General features: G+C 26.3%; 4 protein-coding genes across 6 annotated transcripts; 2 read left to right on the top strand and 2 right to left on the bottom strand.

Moving 5' to 3' along the window:
* Window positions 1-1,788: 1,788 nt before the first annotated feature.
* LOC126895123 (trifunctional enzyme subunit beta, mitochondrial) lies at window positions 1,789-5,188 on the bottom strand. The gene is made up of 9 exons (XM_050666632.1): window positions 4,933-5,188; window positions 4,703-4,856; window positions 3,182-3,557; window positions 2,946-3,120; window positions 2,753-2,883; window positions 2,480-2,695; window positions 2,266-2,416; window positions 2,118-2,206; window positions 1,789-2,061 (listed from the first exon to the last, which is right to left on the bottom strand). Exons 1-9 carry the CDS (start codon window positions 4,997-4,999, stop codon window positions 2,014-2,016), a joined length of 1,407 nt encoding a protein of 468 aa, XP_050522589.1. The 5' UTR covers window positions 5,000-5,188; the 3' UTR covers window positions 1,789-2,013.
* Window positions 5,189-5,565: 377 nt separating this feature from the next.
* Window positions 5,566-9,729, top strand: LOC126895118 (E3 ubiquitin-protein ligase MARCHF6). The gene is made up of 6 exons (XM_050666626.1): window positions 5,566-5,732; window positions 6,398-6,821; window positions 6,886-7,116; window positions 7,189-7,587; window positions 7,887-8,162; window positions 8,228-9,729. The coding sequence occupies exons 2-6, from the start codon at window positions 6,429-6,431 to the stop codon at window positions 9,518-9,520; spliced, it is 2,592 nt and encodes an 863-aa protein (XP_050522583.1). The 5' UTR covers window positions 5,566-5,732; window positions 6,398-6,428; the 3' UTR covers window positions 9,521-9,729.
* A 415-nt stretch (window positions 9,730-10,144) lies between these two features.
* On the bottom strand, window positions 10,145-15,581 carry LOC126895117 (DIS3-like exonuclease 2). Its single transcript, XM_050666625.1, has 14 exons — window positions 15,071-15,581; window positions 14,435-14,587; window positions 14,156-14,356; window positions 13,658-13,787; window positions 13,485-13,586; window positions 12,398-12,669; window positions 12,159-12,323; window positions 11,899-12,091; window positions 11,646-11,819; window positions 11,339-11,586; window positions 10,999-11,266; window positions 10,735-10,919; window positions 10,479-10,674; window positions 10,145-10,417 (listed from the first exon to the last, which is right to left on the bottom strand). Exons 1-14 carry the CDS (start codon window positions 15,199-15,201, stop codon window positions 10,211-10,213), a joined length of 2,625 nt encoding a protein of 874 aa, XP_050522582.1. The 5' UTR covers window positions 15,202-15,581; the 3' UTR covers window positions 10,145-10,210.
* A 257-nt stretch (window positions 15,582-15,838) lies between these two features.
* On the top strand, window positions 15,839-21,170 carry LOC126895119 (uncharacterized). Of its 3 annotated transcripts, XM_050666628.1 has the most exons (12): window positions 15,839-16,367; window positions 16,438-16,829; window positions 17,688-17,949; window positions 18,017-18,227; window positions 18,312-18,457; window positions 18,701-18,815; window positions 18,876-18,952; window positions 19,012-19,192; window positions 19,248-19,393; window positions 19,772-19,963; window positions 20,489-20,682; window positions 20,766-21,170. In XM_050666628.1, the coding sequence occupies exons 2-12, from the start codon at window positions 16,489-16,491 to the stop codon at window positions 21,052-21,054; spliced, it is 2,154 nt and encodes a 717-aa protein (XP_050522585.1). In that variant the 5' UTR covers window positions 15,839-16,367; window positions 16,438-16,488; the 3' UTR covers window positions 21,055-21,170. The 3 variants fall into 3 exon arrangements, with proteins under 3 accessions (XP_050522585.1, XP_050522584.1, XP_050522586.1); XM_050666627.1 differs by having other exon boundaries at window positions 15,839-16,829; XM_050666629.1 differs by lacking the exons at window positions 15,839-16,367; window positions 16,438-16,829 and adding an exon at window positions 16,959-17,083.
* The last annotated feature ends 136 nt before the right edge of the window (window positions 21,171-21,306 follow it).

The raw sequence follows: 21,306 nt of genomic DNA, 5'->3' as shown, positions 1-21,306 counted from the left end.
ATAATTATATTTTTTTAAGTATAAAAACTTAAACTTTAATTTTCTTAAATGGAATCCTTATTGTCAGTTTGATGATATGGTAGAAAATAAATGTTGAAACAATATTGTTCTAATAATTTTTTTCATTCGATTGTAATAAAGTTTATTATCTTCGAAACTGGAAATAAATTTTTTTATTTAACAATATAATGTTTGGTTTAATTGTAATTTACTAATCTGTTGTTATTAGACCTGGGAGTACATTTAGGTATAAAATGAATAAGGTAAGGCTTATTCTCATTNAAAATGTTGAAACAATATTGTTCTAATAACTTTTTTCATTCGATTGTAATAAAGTTTATTATCTTCGAAACTGGAAATAAAACATTTTATTTAACAATATAATGTTTGGTTTAATTGTAACATAATTGTAATTTACTAATCTGTTGTTATTAGACCTGGGAGTACATTTAGGTATAAAATGAATAAGGTAAGGCTTATTCTCATTGATTTCGAATTTGATAGGTATTATAAGTTTGATTTAGCATTGGTCTCAGGTGTCATTGACGGAAGCCGGGATTTAGAATTAACACTGAATTTAGATATGACAACATTAATACTATAACTACTATAAATACTTTTGGGGAATACTATAACTGAGTTAGCCGATAATCGAGTAGAACCATTTAAAAAGAAAAAATTAATTATATTATTTGCTATATTATGAATTAATAATGCTAAAATAATGCACAAAATTTAATTTGCAATTCTATGAACGCCTTTATTGAATGGATTGGCCATCTATATACTAAAGGAGTTTTAATAACGTGGTGGTTCTACTGATAAGATCATTATAAAAAAAAAAGGTAACACAGGGGGGGTCGAAGCACAGTATGGATCTGGGATAGTTGGGACAAGTATAGATGATATCTGACAGTGATTAAAATCACTATCATAAGAAACGCTTCGATGCAAATCTGTATATAGTGTTTAATGTTAAGAAATTAGTGGACAATTACAAAAGCAACATCAACTCATATTTCCTCAATTATTTACTGATTAGTAATTCTTATATTTAAAAGTATAATTTATTAATAAATATTTATTATAGCAATTAAATATAGTATGAAATTAATATTTAATAACTTAATATTGTAATAATTACGGAGAAATAATAAAAAATGATAAAATTATATATTTCGTTACTTCTATAACAAACATGTATAAAAATTAAAGGGTATGATGTAATACTTTCATCTTGGGCATTAAAACCTTCTATTACTCCTCCCGCCCTTTTTACCATAGTACAAGTGCCATCATACATATCCTCTATTATATATATGTACTTTTTTAGGACCTCTTTTTCTCATTAATACCCACTTTAAAACATCTCTCAGTACTTTATCATACACTTTCTCCAAATCTATAAACACTATACACAGCTTTTTCTTCTTTTCCCTATACTTTAGTTGTCTCACGCGAAATAATGGCTCCATTGTTAACTTACCAGGCCAAACTGGTTTTTAGAACTGATGAGACATCAGTTCTAAAAACTATTTGAGACAAATAGTAAAAATTCAAATTTTAGTTTAAAATGTTATTTGATAAAAAAAATTTTTTTCCCCAATAACTTTTGATAAATTGCACAATTTTATTATGGAGTATCATATCGCGAATGAATTGAGAAGTTTTGTGAAACTATAAGACCATTCAAAAGTTTGCCCAGTCTAGTAAAATACGATACTGCTACTTTATATTTAATCAAATATTAATTAAATAATAATTATTCATCTTTAAAATCAAACTGAATAGAACACATAAAAATATATATTACTTTCAAACAAATTAATTTTAATAGATAGAAATCAAAAATAGTATCTTCTTACAATAAAATAAAAAAGGCAGTAAAATAATATAAATTAACTTATTAATGAAAAAATATTAAAGCTGAAAAACAATAATATTATATTTGTATTAAACTGTATAATATGTATCTTTTAACCCAATTTCCACGAGGATATTTTCTGTAATAAATTATAATGCAGTTGCATCAGGATGCCTTTCTACAATCATGCCAACACCCTAAAACATAATAAAAAATAAATTTAGGAACTCATTTAAAAAAGAAAAATTTCTACTTGTCCTCCAGCGGCACAAGCTGCAATAAGGCCAAACTGACCATCTTCCCTTACTAATCTATTAGCAGTGTGCACAGTCAAACGAACTCCTATAATTATAAAAATTTTTATAATTCACAGACAATAATTTTATTAGTAAACAGCTTACCTGTAGCAGCAAAAGGATGACCAATACTTAGTGATCCTCCCCAAGTATTCCATTTAGACAAATCTGGAACGCCAACTTTACTTTGTCTATTCATGTATTTTTGCGCAAAGAAATCACTATCCATAGCTTTTAAATTAGCCATTATTTGACCCTATATAATCACAAAAAAATTATTAAAAATTATTGTTTTAATAATTTTAATTATAATTCATACCGCAAAAGCTTCATGTACTTCCCATACATCAATATCGTTCACTGTTAATCCAGCTTTTTCTAATACTTTGGGTGTAGCATATGTTGGTCCAAGCAATAATTGATCAAGAGGATCTTGAGCAACATAAGTAAAATCTCTTAAATATAATTTAGGCTTAAGACCTAATTGCTTAGCTTTCTCTTCAGTCATTATGAGACAAGCAGATGCACCATCAGTCTTAAACATTTTCCAAATAATTTAAATAAACTTCAATACTCAAATTTATATTCTTACCAAAAATGATGAATTAGCAGCTGTTACAGTACCATGAGGCTTAATAAAAGCTGGCTTAAGCTTAGCAAGTTTATCTATTGGCGATACTCTAATACCATTGTCTGCTCTAATAACTTTTGAAGAATCTGGCACTAAATGACAACAAAAATTATTATTTTAAAAATTACTTTAAAATTTCAAGATAAGAAAATACCCCTGAATGGAATAATATCTGTTAAGTATCCCTTTTCTTGTGCTTGTTTAGCCATGGTATGAGAACGGACTGCATATTGATCTTGTTCTTCACGTGTTACTTTGAATGCAGCAGCCAATCGATCAGCTGAATAACCCATAGTTTCACCTGAACTAAACTCAGCAACAGCTGGTAACTATAAAAGAGATTAATATTTTTTTTAAACAAAACATCAACAAAAAAATATTAAAGCATACCTCTGGCATGAGAAAATTAGGTCTGAAAGTAGAAAGCAATTTTAATTTATCTAGAGGAGTTTTAGCTTTATTAGCTCTCAACAGTAAACTTCTCATTTTACGAGAATGCCTAATTGGGACATCAGACATAAATTCTACTCCTCCCGCTACAACAACATCATATGCACCTGCTGCAATTAACCCAATACCAGTAGTTATACCTTGGTTTGAGCTGATACAAGCCATTGTAACAGTATGAGCTGGAACTGAGTATGGAAATCCAGCTGCAAGTGCTGCCTCGCGTGCAATATTACTTGTCTTTACTTCTTGAATAACAGTTCCATACACTATATAATCAACTACTTCTCGTGGAATATTTGTTTTCCTCATCAAACTCCTAAAATTATAAGCACTTATAAATCACATAGTTAATATATAATAAAAATAAATGGGCTACATCAAATGAATAATCAATTTTGTACATTTTTAATATCATACAATATGATTTCCGAAATAATATATAACTGTTATTTACATTTTTGCATTCCATAAAAAGACCATAGTAGTCTCTTCCAAAGAAGAGAATTTTTAACCATGAATATTCTGGGACAGGTGATTAGTCCATAACTGGAAATATTTCATTTAAGGTTTATAATTTTATTCCTTGCATTTAATATAAAATTTAATATTTTGATAAGATCGGTTTATAAACTTAAGATCAGAAAAATGTATCAACCAAAAATATATATATAATTTTTTTGAACAATATTATTTAATTTAATTATTTTTATTGGTTGTGTAAGTATTTTAAATATTGAAATTTCTCATTAAAAAGCTCATTCTACAAAATATAATATTGATGTAATTGAGGGATATGGTTGTCATATTTTCCTTATGACAAAAAAAAATTATATGGCAAGGATACAATTTTTTTTAAGGGAGATTTAAAAATTTTTCTTATGTATATCCATCCAAAACGAAATTTTAATAGCACCACTGTCGAAGNAAAATTTTAATAGCACCACTGTTGAAGAATTTAAAAAAATTAAAACGTTTTTGGATAATATAATGTTTTTCTGATTTCACAGTCACAAACTTTTAGAGCAAAGATTCTAAACATAATTTAACAAAAATGTGTTTGTTAGCTATTTCAGAGTTTCATAAAGATAAAAATTAATTGATAAGTAAAAGCCAATAATATTTTTGATTTATTAATGAATTATTAGTTAGTTTTTTGCTAAATTTCCAACCACGTAAGTCAGGAAAGAGAAAGTTTCTTTTTTCAAGAAAACAAAAAATCAAATAATGTAACATTACAACATATTAAAAAACTATATTTTTCCAATTTATTACTAATTTTTTGGGTTATAATATTAAAACTATTTTTTAATTAATTAATGTGAAGGTATATGCTTTATAATCAATAAGGCTTGATGAAAGTTTCAAATTTATTTTGATGATATAAAATCATAGAACACAATTTATTTCAAATATATTCATAAATATACATACTATATTTAATATGCAACTATATTAACTTACAAGAGAGATTCTTTAGCTAATTGATGAGGCATCAAAGATGAATAATCAGTTCCAGACAATAAGAAAGGTGTTCTTACCCCATCAACAAATACAATATTTTTACCAGTCTTATCTTTAATACGAGGTGTTGCTGTAGCCAAATATCTAATTGGTACTTTAAAAATAGCATTATTTTGAATTTAATATACGTATAAAAATATTTTAAGTCAAATATATTAAATAATACTTACAGCATACATTATGTGATATGGATAAAGTATCCAACTTAACAATGTTTTTTAATAAATTCGATGCCATGACTCTTTTTAACGTAATTGGGTGGAACGTACGGCGATTTTCACCGTCAAACCACGACCCAAATTGTTCGGTGATGGAAGAACACGGAACACAGACTTAATAAAAAGGTCAAAGTCTAACTGTTGAGCACCCTGGCGATTATAATAAAAACAATATTTTATTTTTATTTTCCATCATTATCAATACTTGCAAAATTTAACATCCAACGTAACCATATTTTATCAGTCAAGTCTACCAAACCGTATTTAGTGGCTCAATGATAACAATTAATTACATTCAACTTTCATATCCTAAAACAAAAATACGATACTTTTTTAGTATGAATACAACATAAAATGTCCATAAAATGTAAAAATGAATTTCTCAAGAATTTTTACACCTTCATACTAAAATATTTTAGCATAAAATTTGATAAAATTTACATATTTTTTATTAGCAACAAGTTTTTTTTTTTAACTAATGGTATCAAACACTATTCAAAAGTAACAGCTGGTAGTGGTATACGGTTATATGTAAAAGCATAGATTTAAAAGTTATAATCTTCTGAAGCAAGTATATGACGTGAATGATAACATTCTAAGGTGTTATTGATCCAAAACCTGATATTGTAGTGAATGATATATTGAAAAATTATATTTTGTGACACTGAATTATTTCAACCTGTGTTGAGAACAGACCATTTTATAGTGAAGAAACACCGGCTATATTTTGTTAATCGTTTAAACTTTGTGAGGTATGTTGTTATTTGTCTTGAAGAGACTGGTGTAAAACCCTAATGATAAGGAATAAAGTTGTCATTAGGAATATTTTAATATTGTGACTAATTATTATTTGTAGTATGACGCAATTAATTTTGACTTTTTAAATGAGTTGATTGTCAAATGAAGTTCTTTAAAATCTTTAAGGTTTATCATTATTACTAATACATTTAAACTCGTAATATAAAAAATATTGTAATACAAATAACTTAAGAAATACAGAACACTTATGTATGTTAGAAAAAAATTAAATATTTTAGTAACAAATGATTATTGTTGATTATACATGTAAATAATAAACTAGGATGAAATTTTTTTGGTTATAGAAACATAATATCTCAACAAATGCTAACTTAGTTCATTTAATTTAAATAATAATTTCCTCATTTTGATTAGTAATATTTAATATTCATGAAAAATTTAAATATAATTTGGTAGTAAACCAATTGTATATTTAATAATTAAATTTTAACTTGTAGTTCATTTATAATTTTAAATTCCAGTTTTTATTTTTTAAAGTAATATTCTGAACCAATATGTTGTTTTTGATAATAATAAAAACAAAAAAAGAGTAATATTTATTTTAGTTTTTCTATCTTTAAATAATGATTAATAAACTGTTATAAATTTCATTTTATAGATTAATTGAATAAACGTTTATAATCTACTATATGACAAGTGATATGGACGACCCTGCACAGGGGGCGGACATATGTAGGGTGTGCCGATCGGAGGGCATGCCAGAACGCCCCTTATTTCATCCATGTATTTGTACTGGAAGCATTAAATACATTCATCAAGAATGTTTAGTTCAATGGATGCGGTATAGCCGTAAAGAGTATTGCGAGCTTTGCAGTTATCGGTTCTCATTTACACCTATTTATGCACCAGACATGCCACGTAGACTCCCTATTAAAGATGTAGCTGCAGGAATTACATCCAGTCTCTTAACTGGTATTAAATATTGGCTACATTTCACTCTTGTAGGATTAGCTTGGCTTTGTGTTGTACCTTTTACAGCTTGTCGTATATATCGAAGCCTTTTCAATGGCTCCTTTGATGCTGTAAGTTTAATTTACTAATAATAAAATATTATTGCAAAAACTTTATGTATTAATTGTTTTTCAGGTTATGTCATTACCTATTGATATGTGGTCATCAAAAAACATATCTGGTGATATATTTCATGGTTGTTTTGTTGTGACTTGTACATTATTTGCATTTATTGGGTTGATTTGGTTACGAGAACAAATATTACATGGTGGTGGACCTGACTGGTTAGAAAGAGAAGAACCAAATAATCAGCCTCAAATTAATTTGTTGTTACCACCTATTCCTGAAGAAAATCCAGTTGATGATGTAAATACTAACTTATATAAAATCAAATTATGACACTTAAATATTTTTATTCTAATTACTTGATAATTTTAGATTGATGCTGAAATTAGACAAGAAATAAATAATCAAATTGATGATGGTCACTGGAACCCAATAGATTGGGGTGATCGTGCTGCTGAAGATTTAACATGGGAAAGATTATTAGGATTAGATGGATCATTAGTCTTTTTAGAACATGTTTTTTGGGTAGTTTCAATGAATGCTCTTTTTATATTAGTATTTGCATTCTGTCCATACCAAATGGGAAATCTAGCTATTTCTTCATTATCTTTACAAGATAAAGTTGCTGCTTCACATTTTGAAGGATTAGTTACTACACTTTGTGGGTATTGTCTTATTGGAATGTGTCTACTTATTATGCATACAATTGCTACGGTTATTGGATTTAGACGGTCTAAACGTATTATTGGATTAAGTTATATTGTTGTAAAGGTAAATGTATGATAGTCAATATAACTAAATAATAATAATAAATTGATTTAAGATTTCAATAAATTAAAATTTTTATATTATCTAAATAATATTTTTTTTTGTTTTGGAACACTTGTTTGTATTCACATCAGCATAACTAGAACAAATTATTTGGGGAAGGGCTATAATCAATTTTTCCACGTTTTTTATAATTACTTGTATATTGAATTTAACTAGATTATTTTTATAAAATTATCTATATTTGTTAATTACATAAATTATTTTTTTAAACACTCTAAAATAACTTACTTCTTTTTTAGGTCTCATTATTATCAGTTGTGGAAATAGGAGTGTTGCCTTTAGTCTGTGGATGGTGGCTAGATATATGTTCATTATCAATGTTTGACACTAGTTTTAAAGATAGACTAACCAGTTTTCGTTTAGCTCCAGGCACCTCAATGTTTATCCACTGGTTAGTTGGAATGGTGTACGTCTATTATTTTGCGTCATTTGTGCTACTCCTAAGAGAAGTTGTACGACCTGGAGTTTTATGGTTCTTACGGAATTTAAATGACCCAGATTTCAGTCCAATTCAGGTATTACAAAAACATCTATTTTCTTACTTGAGAAATAATGTTTAATTTTTTAATTACAATTTCAGGAATTAATTCAACAGGGTATGTTGCAGCATGGAAGAAGGCTTATTGCTTCAGCTATGATATTTGGAACTGCAGTTTTTTTAGTTGTTTGGCTACCAATTCGAATTCTAAAATTTTTATGGCCATCATTTTTACCCTATAATGTAACATTACACAGCGATTCAGTCAATGAATTATCACTTGAATTACTGCTTTTACAAGTTGTATTACCAGCATTACTTGAGCAAACTCATACTCGAAACTGGTTGAAAATGGGTATTCGTTTTTGGTGTATTGTAGTTTCACATGTGTTAGGGATAAAATCTTATTTACTTGGGGATGGTGAAGAGCCCCAACCTGTTTTAGCCCCAATCCATCCACCTGCAGCTGATTTAGGTGCAGCTCATGAAGGTTTGTTAAGACGTGGAGGACCTGTAGGATTCCGACCATACACGCGTCCTACTCATTTTGCAATACGTTTAATTATCCTCTTAATTTTGGTTGCAATATCTGTAGTTATTATCAGCTTATCGATCATAACTATTCCTGTGTGGTTAGGACGTCTAGCCATGTCATTTTGGCCAGCTGTTTTACCAACAACTACTGAGCCATCGCAATCACCAAACATACACGAATTGTATACAGCAGCATGTGGTACTTACATTTGCTGGCTGTCAGTGCGAGCAGTTTGTTTCATAGCAGGATGGTTACCAGAGGGTCGTGCTGTTGTGATCAATAGAATAAAGTTTTGGTTGAAAGTTGGATCAAAAGCAATGGTAGCATTTATTGTTTTACTAGGTATTATACCATTCCTATTTGGATTGCTTTTAGAGCTTGTTATGGTAGTACCATTCAGAGTACCACTACATCAGACACCAGTTTTATGGGCTTGGCAAGATTGGGCTCTTGGTGTACTGTATATGAAAATTGCATGTGCCATCACCTTAATGGGACCTGATTGGGCTCTTAGACGAGCTATTGAACGCACTTATAGAGATGGTTTCATGCGATTAGATCTTAAGTCAATGATGCGAGACCTTGCAGTACCTGTCATTGCCGTTTTAAGTTTATTTCTGGCTATACCGTATGTTGTAGCATATTCAGTTGTACCACTACTTGTTAAAAGTCAATCTACTCGGCTACTGATTGCTAGACGAATATATCCTACTTTAATGTTAATGTTAATTATCATTAAAGGCATGATGATGCAAGTTCGACAATTTAAAAGGCTATATGAACACATAAAAAATGACAAATATCTAGTAGGCAGAAGACTTGTTAATTATAATCATACAAATTCGGTATCGGGTCAATAATAGTATAATATCTATTAACTAAATATTTTGGTGAACTGTTTTAATAATTCTTTATTTTTTGTATAAAATGTGTACGATATAATATATATAAATATTATTTTGTTTTTTTTACTTTTTAATATACCTGATATATATTATTAAGTAAATAATATTTTAAATGTTATTAAACTTTACATGAATATTTAATAAAACAAACTCTGTAATTGAAATTTATTAGTTTTACTACTCTGACTTTTTTTTTTCAAACATAATTTGATTTACATCAGCCAATTTTGAAGATTGGACGTGGTATCCAATATAGTATCAAATTATAATAAAATATTATTTTACAAACTCTGTTAATCTAGTTATTGAAATTAAATATTTCACAATAACTTTATACTTTAGATTTAAAAAAGATAGGATTATGATAATCATCCATGTGTATATATTCACTCATCAGTTTTAAGACAATTTTAAAGTATCTATTCGAGTAAGATTATTATAGAACTATTATATTTTACTATGTATTAAAAATTTGGTAGATACCTAACAATAAAACTTAGTGTGACATAATCCATGATACTTCAAGTTAGCTTGGTAAAAATACATAAATAATTAAATTATAATTAATTGAAATAATTTATTAAAAAAATATATCATAAGTATAAAAAAAAAAAATGGTTAAAATTATATCACAGTCAAAATTTTTTAATTTGGAGTTGTTTTATCCAGTATTAAGATACCTTTTAATTTCATACAATTTTTTTTTTTAACTAGCCGTAATTTAACTCTACTAAATAATTGTACTTGCTGTTTGACATCGCCTTTATCATCCCAAACAATTGTCAAAATTGGCTTTTCTTCGACAACAGAATAATGACAAGCTTTATGATGTAAATCTTGATTTTTTTCATTCTATTAATTTAAAAAATATAATAAAGATTAATTTCATTAGCACAATTAAAGTAATACTTACAATATTAACATACGTTCTAACATTCATATTCATAGAACAAACAATTGCCTCAAAATAATTTTCTTTAACATCCATTACTAATGCATATTCATCAATATATTTAAGTTTACTGACAAAGCACACAGTGTAAATTTCAACACTAGCTTCGGATGCTTTTTTAGCATTATTTTTCTTGATATTACTATTATCAGCAATCCTACAATTATAACAGTTGACATTTATTATACTTGTCATTTCAGATATGATAATATCTTACGATTTAATGACATCAGACTCTTCATACTCTTTTATTGAAGTACTTGTTAACCATGAAATGAGTAAACGATGTACAACTATATCTGGATATCTACGTATAGGAGATGTAAAATGAGTATAATATGGAACATTAAGAGCATAATGAGTCATATTAGTATCAGGTTTTGTTACACAATATTCAGCCCGCTATTGAAAAAACAATTAAAAATCAATAAATGACAAACTTAATAGCAAATTATATATATAATGTTATTATTTCACTTACAACCATTGGTCTTGACATCAGATTACTAATAACTATATCTTTATTAAAACATTTTTCATCTTTATAATATGAAGCCATTGACTTATGAATAGTTCCAGCTGAAGTAGTATCTATTTCAATATTATAAGTTTTTAACATTTTTGATATTTTTTCAATTAGTGCAGTATCGGGGGGTTGGTGGCTTCTTAACAAAGCTGTTGTAGGAAAGTGTTTATTTAAATGTTCTGCTACTAAAGTATTTGCTAGAAGCATGAATTCTTCAATTAACCTTAATTAATAAAACATTTGCAGCTTTAATAAAAGTTATTAAAAAGATAATTAACTCTTTGAATAAACTAACCAATTACTCTCATGAAGAATATACAGAGAATATGATAAAGGAGCACATGTTTCACGATCAATTTCAAATGATAATTTAGGTTGATTAATACTTAAAGCACCATTGTTAAATCGTCTCTTTCTCATTATTGATGCTAATTTGTGCAAATGGCAAACAGCCATAGCACAGTCTTTTACAGTGTATCCATTAAAAATAGTAGGGAAATCTGATTCTTTCCAATCCTTTTTTTCAGGATTCTCCAAGAAAATCTGTGAAATATTTATGACAAAGGGAACTAGAGATTACAATATTATTTAAATTTACATACTTGTGCATGAGCATAGTGCAACTGAGCACAAGAATGTATTATTGATCGACAAAATGTCTGATTGACCATTTCAGCATTAGGTGTCATTTCTATGCATACTGAAACAGTTAGTTTATCAGTTCCTGGCAACAGTGAAGCCATCATAGTAAGCTCTGGAGGTAACATGTGATAAACCTAATTTTTACATCCAATGTAATGTATTCATATTAAATAAACAATAAAATATGAAGCATTTTAAAAAATAAAATCTTACTCTCTGAACTAAGTACACACTAGTTGCAAGTTCCTCCGCAATTTTATCTAAAGGTGATCCATGTTTTACATAATGAGATACATCTGATATATGAACACCTATTTCATAATTTCCATTAGGAAGAATTGTACATGAAAGAGCATCATCCAAATCTTTGGCAGTAGGAGGATCAATTGAAAATATACATTGTTTTCTAAATAATAAAAAAAATTTTTTTCAAAAGAGTATATTTAAGACTATCAAAATTTTTAGAACAATACCGAAAATCTTTTCTATGATTTAATTCATTATCTATAGAAAATGGTGATGGAAAATACTGTTTGATATCTTCAGGATATGGATTTTCTGGTATATTATGAGAAATAAGTATTCCTAAAGTTTCAGCTTTTATTTCACCCACTTCACCCAAAACTCCTTTAAGAATTCTAATAAACAAAAATAAGTAAATTTTATTTTAATTGAAGGTTTAAGATATCTTTTAACTTTAATAATCTTTTACCCTTTAGGGAATCTAAAGTTATCCCAATGTTGTACTACAGCATAATATAGATCTTTTGAATCTTTAGAGTTATTTTGAAAAGTTATTTGTTTAGGCCAATTAGAAGTTTTAACTAATACCATAGGGTAACGTTGATCTCTAGGTATTAACATACAAAAACGGGTACTAGTTCCTCGTTCTATTTGTAGATAACCAACTATTACACGATTTTCAGTTTTTTCTGAAATATATACCACTTCTCCAGTTTTCTGACAATCATCAGTATCTTGATTCTAAAAATGTAATTTTTAAATTATATTTTATTATAAAATAGTAATAATAAGTACACTAAATTAATAAAAATATTAATACACATTAATAGTATTTACAAAATACAAACAAATATATTCAGTTTGATTAATTTATCGTTGACTACTAAATTTTTCCTAAAATAATTTTATTTTTTTAATATTATTTTTTTTTAATTTATTAATTATTAAGTACTTGTTTGTTTCATTCCAAATTGATATAATTAACATTTCTCTAAAGTTTTTTTCAACAATAATTTATGCATTCTATAACTAAGTTAAGCCTACTTGCCATTAAGTCCAACCCATTCTGTACTATTTCTCTCTTTAGCCTTGCAATTAGATCACATATTTCTATATGTTTCACATATTTCTATATTTCTATACAACCTCAAAACAAATCTGTTTTATATCACTGTGATTCTAGTCTTGCCAGTATTTTAGAAAATGAAATTGTTGACTGTCTAGCTACCTCCTTTTTCTTTACTTCTTCAAGCTATAACATTCACACTATTCGAAAAATTAAAATTTTTATATTAACATTAACATTATTAACATAACATTTTTATAGCTAGACAGAAGGAGGAATGAGGCCCAGAAATTTTTTAAATAGTGTAAATGTTACAGTTTGAAGGAGTAAAGAAAAAGAAGGTAGAAGGAGGCTTAACTTAGTTACAGAATGCATAAATTATGTTTTAACTGCATCAAAATTTATAAGAGTTGTTAGCTAGACCTGTTTTACTCTGAATATCAGATTAAAGTCATTAAGGACTTAAATGTTTCAAGTATAAGATTCTTACTCGCCACTGAGACTTAGGTAGTATTCTTACAACTACTTTGTCACCATCAAATGCTCGATTCCTTAGTTTTATGCTATTTATTAGAATATCCTTTGACTTGTCCTGCAAAAAAATAGTAACATATTTAAGTTAAAACAAATAATAAATAAGTTCAATTCAATAAATTAACTAACAGGTGATGGGACATAAGCTTCAGAATAGCATTTCTGACTAATTCGTATAATTCCTTCAAATAGTTCACCATTTTTAATTCCTATTTGAACTTCTTCTAATGAAAGATAATCAGGATAGAAACCTTTATTACTAAATAAAAATAAATATGTAGATAAATTAATATAAAAATTATCACAATTTTTAAACACTTATTGTTAATCGGCAAAAATAATGACAGAACTTGAAAAAATAAATTTTACAAGATAATCAAATGAAATAGAAAATGTTGTGCTACTTAAATATTAATTCATTTTTTTGCAAACTTCCTAGTGGAAACTGATAAAGCTAAATTAATTAATTCTCCTAGAATTAAATTTTAGTGTATTTTATTTATGAATCATGATAGTTTTTTTTATTATAATATAACAAAAATGTAAAATTTAAAGCTATGATTTTATTTTTGCATTAGGCAATAATTATTGAACAATTTTTATTTTTAATTAATTATTCAGACTTACAAATTTTCTAAGGCTGATTTATCATGTTTTGTACTACTAAAACTATTATTGTTTTCAGAGGTCTTCTGCCTTATTTTTTGTCGCTTCTTAAATATCTTTTTGTTGTTAGAATCATTAATAATAATTCCAGTATTTTCAGAAATTTCCGATTTAAGTTTATTTTTTGGGGTAAATACTAGAGATTCTAAAACTTCTGCAGTACTAAGATCAATAAATTATTATTATTATTATTTAAATATCATACAATAAATAATCACTAAAAAAAAAAGCAGAACTAACCTTCTGAAATCAAAATTTGGTTCTTCATCAGAATTAATGACTATAGTTGAATTAAAAGCTTCATCCGTCCTTGTTGGTGAGCCTGATGAATGACCATTAAGAATACCAGCAATTTTAGTTTTAAATTCTTTCAAACAACATTTTTCATTCAATCTATAAAATATGTATTATATTACTTTTAAGTTTTAAATTTTTAAATTAGGACATTCATATAAACTCAAGCTATTCAAAAACTAATACCAAATTTAACAATATAAATTAGTAATTTAGCAATCTAGTATGTTATGTTTACACGTATTATAAAAGTATGTACTAAAAAGGTTGATAATATAGAAATTCAAACATTAAAATATAATGGAAAATCACTTCAAATTTATTAACAATTATGTACTTAAAAAAAAAAAAAAAGTTAAAATTTAGTAATCGAATTATTAGTTTACATTACCAAATATAAAAATATCAATCAAGCACAGTTAAGCAAAATTTATTTATCCAACATATGATTAAAAAAATCTAACATATATTACAACTAAAATGAAACAAAGTATTGTAGATATTTATAAAAATACGATAACGCTTTTATAAGTATTTTTAACAAAAAGATAAGAAAAATAGGTATATTCTAAACTATATTACTTCAAATTTTCTTTAGGTTTCAAATATCTCATAACAGACTTTGGACAAGGTATATTTGCTGCTAGGCCATTAGCCTCGCGATCCACTTTAATATTTTCTAATTTACGCGACAATAATTCTAAATGTTCCATTTTAATTTATTAAAATTTAATTCTTTTACAATCTTATAGTTAAAACTAGACAAAATATAATCTACACTTCGGATTGATAAATATAACTGTCCATAAATAAAATGAACAATTACTAATATTTTGATAATGAGATGTAAATTCAAATAGCTGTTACGTAGTTTAAAGTCGTACTTAAACTAATTTTTCTGTTTATGTATTAATTTTGTCGTCAGAAATAGGTTTTGATTTCGACATAACTTTGTATAAGAACATTATTAAATATCCTCCACGTCATGTTATCTATGATATCTTAAGTTATCATAGATAAGATAAAACTTAAAATTTATCTGTGGTACTATAGCTTGGACCTTAGCTTGTAGTAGTCCCCACAGATGTAAAACTAAATTATTAACTGTTAATAATTTAGTTTTACTGAGTTAAAGTTATTAGTTTTTATGAGTTACTCATAACAGACATGATAACAGATGAAGCAATTTGAGAGCCATTTTGTTTAAGCATAGATCTTATTAACATGGATAGGACATTGTTGCGTTATCAGTGAAGACTATGGTGATAGTAAATTGAGGCTATTTGTCTGCATTATTACATGATAAGATTTTACTTTTTATTATTTAATGGTTAGTAATAAATAATTAGTATGAGTTATGTAATTTATAATAATGTAAAAGTTATAAGGTATAATTTATAACTTATTACAAAATTAAAAAAACAGTATTTTATGTGCTTATCACAATTAAAATGTAAATAAACGGCCTCATGTTCATATCAGTTCAGGACCGTGAAAACACAAAGGCCTCAATTTTGAATGTCCTATCCATGTTTATAAGATCTATGGTTTTAAGCTAAACATTTTGTTATCAAATTAAAAAAAATTGTTATCTAGAACTTTTTTGATTTCATAACAATATATTTATACACGAACATAGATACACGATACTAATTTATTTATATTGTAGTTAATATTGTATATTCACGTACACAAAATATAGAGAATGATAATGTTTGTCCAAAAAAAATGACCTCTAAATGGCTTCAATCGCCAACATTGGCAATATAGAACACTTAGCAATCTATTTTATTATCCATATCTGTAGTCGTCTTTGTCAATCTGACTTGTATACACGATAAAAAAAAAGCGGGAATTTATTTTCTGTTTTTGATATGAAGTAAATTTGATTGCTAATGATGTTTATCAACGATCCTTGAATCCCTTTTTTTAACGATTGATTTTTTTAGTGGCTACAATGAGATAACTGTGGTTATAATTAGTTTTTCATTTTGATTAACATGGCTGGAAGACCAGCTAAAAGATCTTGTGATGATGGGATTTTCACAGATAACAAAAAGAAAAAAATCGCTAAAGAAAAGCGTGATACACTATCATTAAAAGAAAAATCTACCACCATCTGTAACGGAGATTCAAAACAAAAGAAAGCGTTTTTTGCTTATTTTGGTAAAACACTAAATGTTAATGAAAATAAAATTGATGAAGAAGACAACTTAATGATTTTACCAAACAAAAAAATAACTATAAATAAAATCAGAAAAAGTGACCCTACATTACTACTTTGTATGAAAAATGAAAAAAAAATAGGAAATTCAAGCTTTATAAATATTTGTGCAGAAGAGTATGTATCAATTTAAAATTTTTTTTTTTGGAAACTAAATATTATTAATGATGTAAATACAATTTTTCGTCATAGCAATTATCTATTTGCTGATGAATTTAAACCTACAAATCTATATCATCTTATGAAGATTATAAGTTACACCAAAAAGACCTTAATGATTTTTCTGTTTGATGTTACAATAATACTTTAGACATCAATGTGAATAAATAGACAAGAATATTCTCACACTAGTGAATGTATAAAAGATCTAGGTATATTTATGTCATTTGACTTATCGTTTAATGTATACATAGAACACATCTATAATAAAGCCTTGAACCTAACTTTTATTAAGCGTAATTTTCAAAAATTGTTTAATCCTATATGCTTAAAAGTATTAACTGCTATTTAGTGCACTCAGGAATTTTGTTAGATTCAACAGTATGGAATTCTAATTGAATAGGATTAAATAATATGTTGGATGAAATTCAAAATAGATTTTTATATCTCTTAAGATATAAAGTTAAAGTTTAGATAAACCTTTGAATGAAATAGCTAGGTTATATAATTCAGAACCTTTGTCAAACAGTAGGAATTTTTCGATGTTTCATTTATATCAAAAATAATAAATAGTAAGATTGATTGTCCCGCTATTTTGGAAACAGAATATTTTAGTGTACTATGTTATAATACTTACCATTATACATTAGCAGTGATTCATAAACCTATGTCAAGTTTAGTCCGTTATTCCGTATGTTCTCATCTTGTTATAAATTACTGCATTTAGATGTTTATAATTTTAATATTTCATGTATAAAATTATTAGTGTATAACTATTTAGCTAAATTTATTAATACAAAATTTTTTTTTTTGCAGAAAGAATGAATGTTTAAATTATAACAGTTTCTTTTTTGAAGAGTTATGTCTTTTTCCAAAAATAACTCATGCTAATTGGTCAATATCACATAATAACTCAATAATTAAAATGATTCTTAAAGATCCAGTGTTGCATGACAATATTATTAGAAGTTCTGATCTTCTATGCAATACATTGAGCTCAAATTCTAAGTGTCTAACATTACAACCATATACAAAATCTAATAATATTTCATCAATTTTATCATCTTTGAAAAAGATTGTATGTTTTTAGAAAAATATAAATTATTATTAAATATTTAAATTAAATAAACGTAATTATTTCATAGGTACCAGATTTTCCTGTTTCTGATACGTACAAAAAATTGAAAAAACAATGTGTGCTAGCCATGAAAAATTCTATTGAAGGTGAAAATCTATGGATTAATAAGTATAAACCAATTTCTAATACAGAAGTTTTAAGTAATAGTGTTTTAGTAAAAAAATTGAAAAAATGGTTGGAATCATATAAGAAAAGCGAGCATAATAAAAACATTAAATGTTAGTAGGTGAATGAATATAATACTACATTTATTCTTATGAAATAGTTTCATAAATTGTAGTGTTAATTATTTTATTTTTTAGATAAATATTATGATCATGACTTTATCGACAATAATGATAGTAACAATACTCATAAAGTTCCTCATAACATAGCAATTCTTGTTGGACCTATTGGCTGTGGAAAAACTGCTGCTGTTTATGCTGTTGCTAGTGAACTTGATGCAAATGTAATTCATTGTTTAATTTTTTTGAATTAAATTGAACAAATATAAAAAAATTATAAATATTATAATAATTACTTGTTTTGTTGATAAAACAATTTAAATGTCCTTTGAGAACACATTTTACTATGATAACAATTCATTAAATCTGAGGTTTTTTTATGTTAACATTTTTAGGCTCATGATAACAATCTATAAAAATACAATTTTAAATTTTAAATAATTAAAGTAATTTTTTTTTATTTTAAGATTATTGAATTGAATGCTTCGTGTAATCGAAATGGAAAACGTATTTTAACAGATTTAATAGAAGCAACCCAGTCTCATGCAGTAAAAAAAAATCCTATTTTCAATATGGTTAAAGGTATTCAATATATTATTAAATTAATTTTGTAATATATGCTCCTAATTTTTATTTTTATAGAAAAAAAAAAAAATATTAAGAATGTTAAAAAACAAGAATGCAAAAAAGAAAAAATGACTATTATACTTATAGAAGATGTAAGACAAGTTATAAATATATTAAATAAAATTATTATAATAAACGTTTAATTTTTCAGGCTGATATTATTTTTGAAAATTATGATGATGGATTTATTTCTGCGTTGTCTACATTAGGAACTGATTCTAAAAGGCCACTTATTTTAGTAATTAATGATCCATTTAGTAATCATTTACTTAAATTTTTCAACTCTAATGAATTAATACTATTTTTTGAGTACCCAACTAGAGATTATTTAAGTAAGTCATCATATTTATCATTTTATTCAATTAATACATAATAATTATTTTTTAGAGTGTTTACTTCATTTAATAGCACTAAATGAGGGTGCTGTAGTAACAGATAAAATAACAGACTCATTAATTCATATCTATAAACCCGACATAAGGCAGAGTATAATTCAGTTAGAATATATGGTAAAAAGTGGAGAATTGAAGCAGGTAAAAAAGTTTTTTTATTTTATTAACAGCCACATTTAAGAGAACACAAGTGTTATCCTTTGAACCTTGCATGTATAGTACATTATAATGGAGACACTTTTCAAATCCATTTTAATACAATAATAGTAAGGAATGAATAGTATCCAAAAGTTAAACATAAGAAATAATATATGTGACCCTAATTACATAATTATTTATGGAATAGTAATATAAATTTAAAAGATTTTATAATATATTTTTATATAAATTTAATCTACAAAATTAACATAATTATTATTTATAACAACTCCATTGTCCATTTTAAAATACTATAAGCATATTGTATAATTAAATAAACAGGTATTACATATTTGAGCACTGTTGATTGTAAATTTATAGGATATTTTAAAGTCTGCTGTAACTCATAATCTAAGTATTAATTCAACCTGGTGGAATTGGCCAACAACAACTGGATGCTACAAAATAAACTCTTCAAAAAATAAAAAGACTGATCTAGCTGAAAATATATCTTCTTTGTCTCAGTACTTAGATGAACTATCAAAATTGAATTTGATTTTTACCAAAACTCAAGTAAAATAATTTCAGTTCCAAATTTATTAAGTATTAATTTTTATTAATGGTCTATAAACCCCTTGCATTAAATCAATTTTACCCAATACATAGCCCACAATAAAACTAAATTTAATAAGGGATCTTTGTCTTCTACAGTATTCAATCTAATTAATTTCGCCTGTTCTGTATACTCTTCCATAATAAATTTCCTCTCAGATATCCTTTCTAAAACTTTCTCATTAACAATTCTATCAGCAGATTCTCTTTTATATTTTGGTCAATGTTTTTTGAAGTAAAAATACATCTTTTCTTATTAAATGCCACATTAGCTAGGCATATTATCTTTATAATTTCCTTTTTGAGTCTCACTTCTAAGCTTATAGTGCTACCCAAATATATGAAATCTTCAACTTGTTAGGGGTAACCCCACTTAGATATAAAGACTAAGAGAAATTTACAAAAAACATATTTGAACATTTTTAAAAATTTAATGCTACCTTATATAGATAAAAATTTTATTCTAATATTGATATACTTTTATAGAACTACACCTTCTTAGATCCTCAACCATTTTGGAATGAAATAACAATAAGAGATAGTTCTACTCAAAATATGAACAATTATTCACATAGTAATTTGAACCTATTATCTACAGAGTTATCTCAATGGATTTATGAAAAACTTAATATACAAGAAGACATAAACGAAATATATATTGCTACATCAGAAATTTTATGGTATTTATTACACAAATTGATGACAAATAATGATATTAGTTTCTTAATAACTTAATGTGGATCTTCGCATATATGTTTTTCAGTGAAAGACAAAAGTTGTGGGATACTTCTAGAGATATACTAAATCAAATTGGTTTAGAAAACTGTAACCGAAAATACCAAACAAGCTTTGATTACTTAGCTACTATACGATCAATGGGTCGAATAAACCAAGGAAATCAGCCCTCTGGTAATTTAAGACAATCCCGTGCATTTCCTTATTTGAAGCGTATTAATATTGATGTTGACGATGATAAATTAAAACAACTATGTGATTCACTCTGTATAAATAATAAAGATAATAAATCTAATGAAGTGTTAGATCAGTTTTAATGTCTTCATTTGCATATATGAGTAAAATTTTACCAAATTGTATAAGTTAATTTAATATTGTAAATTATTAATATTTTATTTGTATTTTTTAAATAAACGTACGTACCACTTCCAAACATATGTTTACATACCTGAATTGCTATTTGTTTTTATAAGATAACTGATACAATTATTCAGTTGTGTGTGAATTATATTAAAAGTATTCTAAATTTGTGTCAATACATTAAAGGGAGTAAAATCACTAATATACAC

Source organism: Daktulosphaira vitifoliae, unplaced genomic scaffold (assembly GCF_025091365.1).
Source record: "Daktulosphaira vitifoliae isolate Bord-2020 unplaced genomic scaffold, ASM2509136v1 Scaffold_1, whole genome shotgun sequence".
Classification (NCBI taxonomy): Eukaryota; Metazoa; Arthropoda; class Insecta; order Hemiptera; family Phylloxeridae; genus Daktulosphaira; species Daktulosphaira vitifoliae.
Note: the sequence above shows the minus strand (reverse complement) of the source record. Positions and strands in the feature narration are given on the sequence as shown.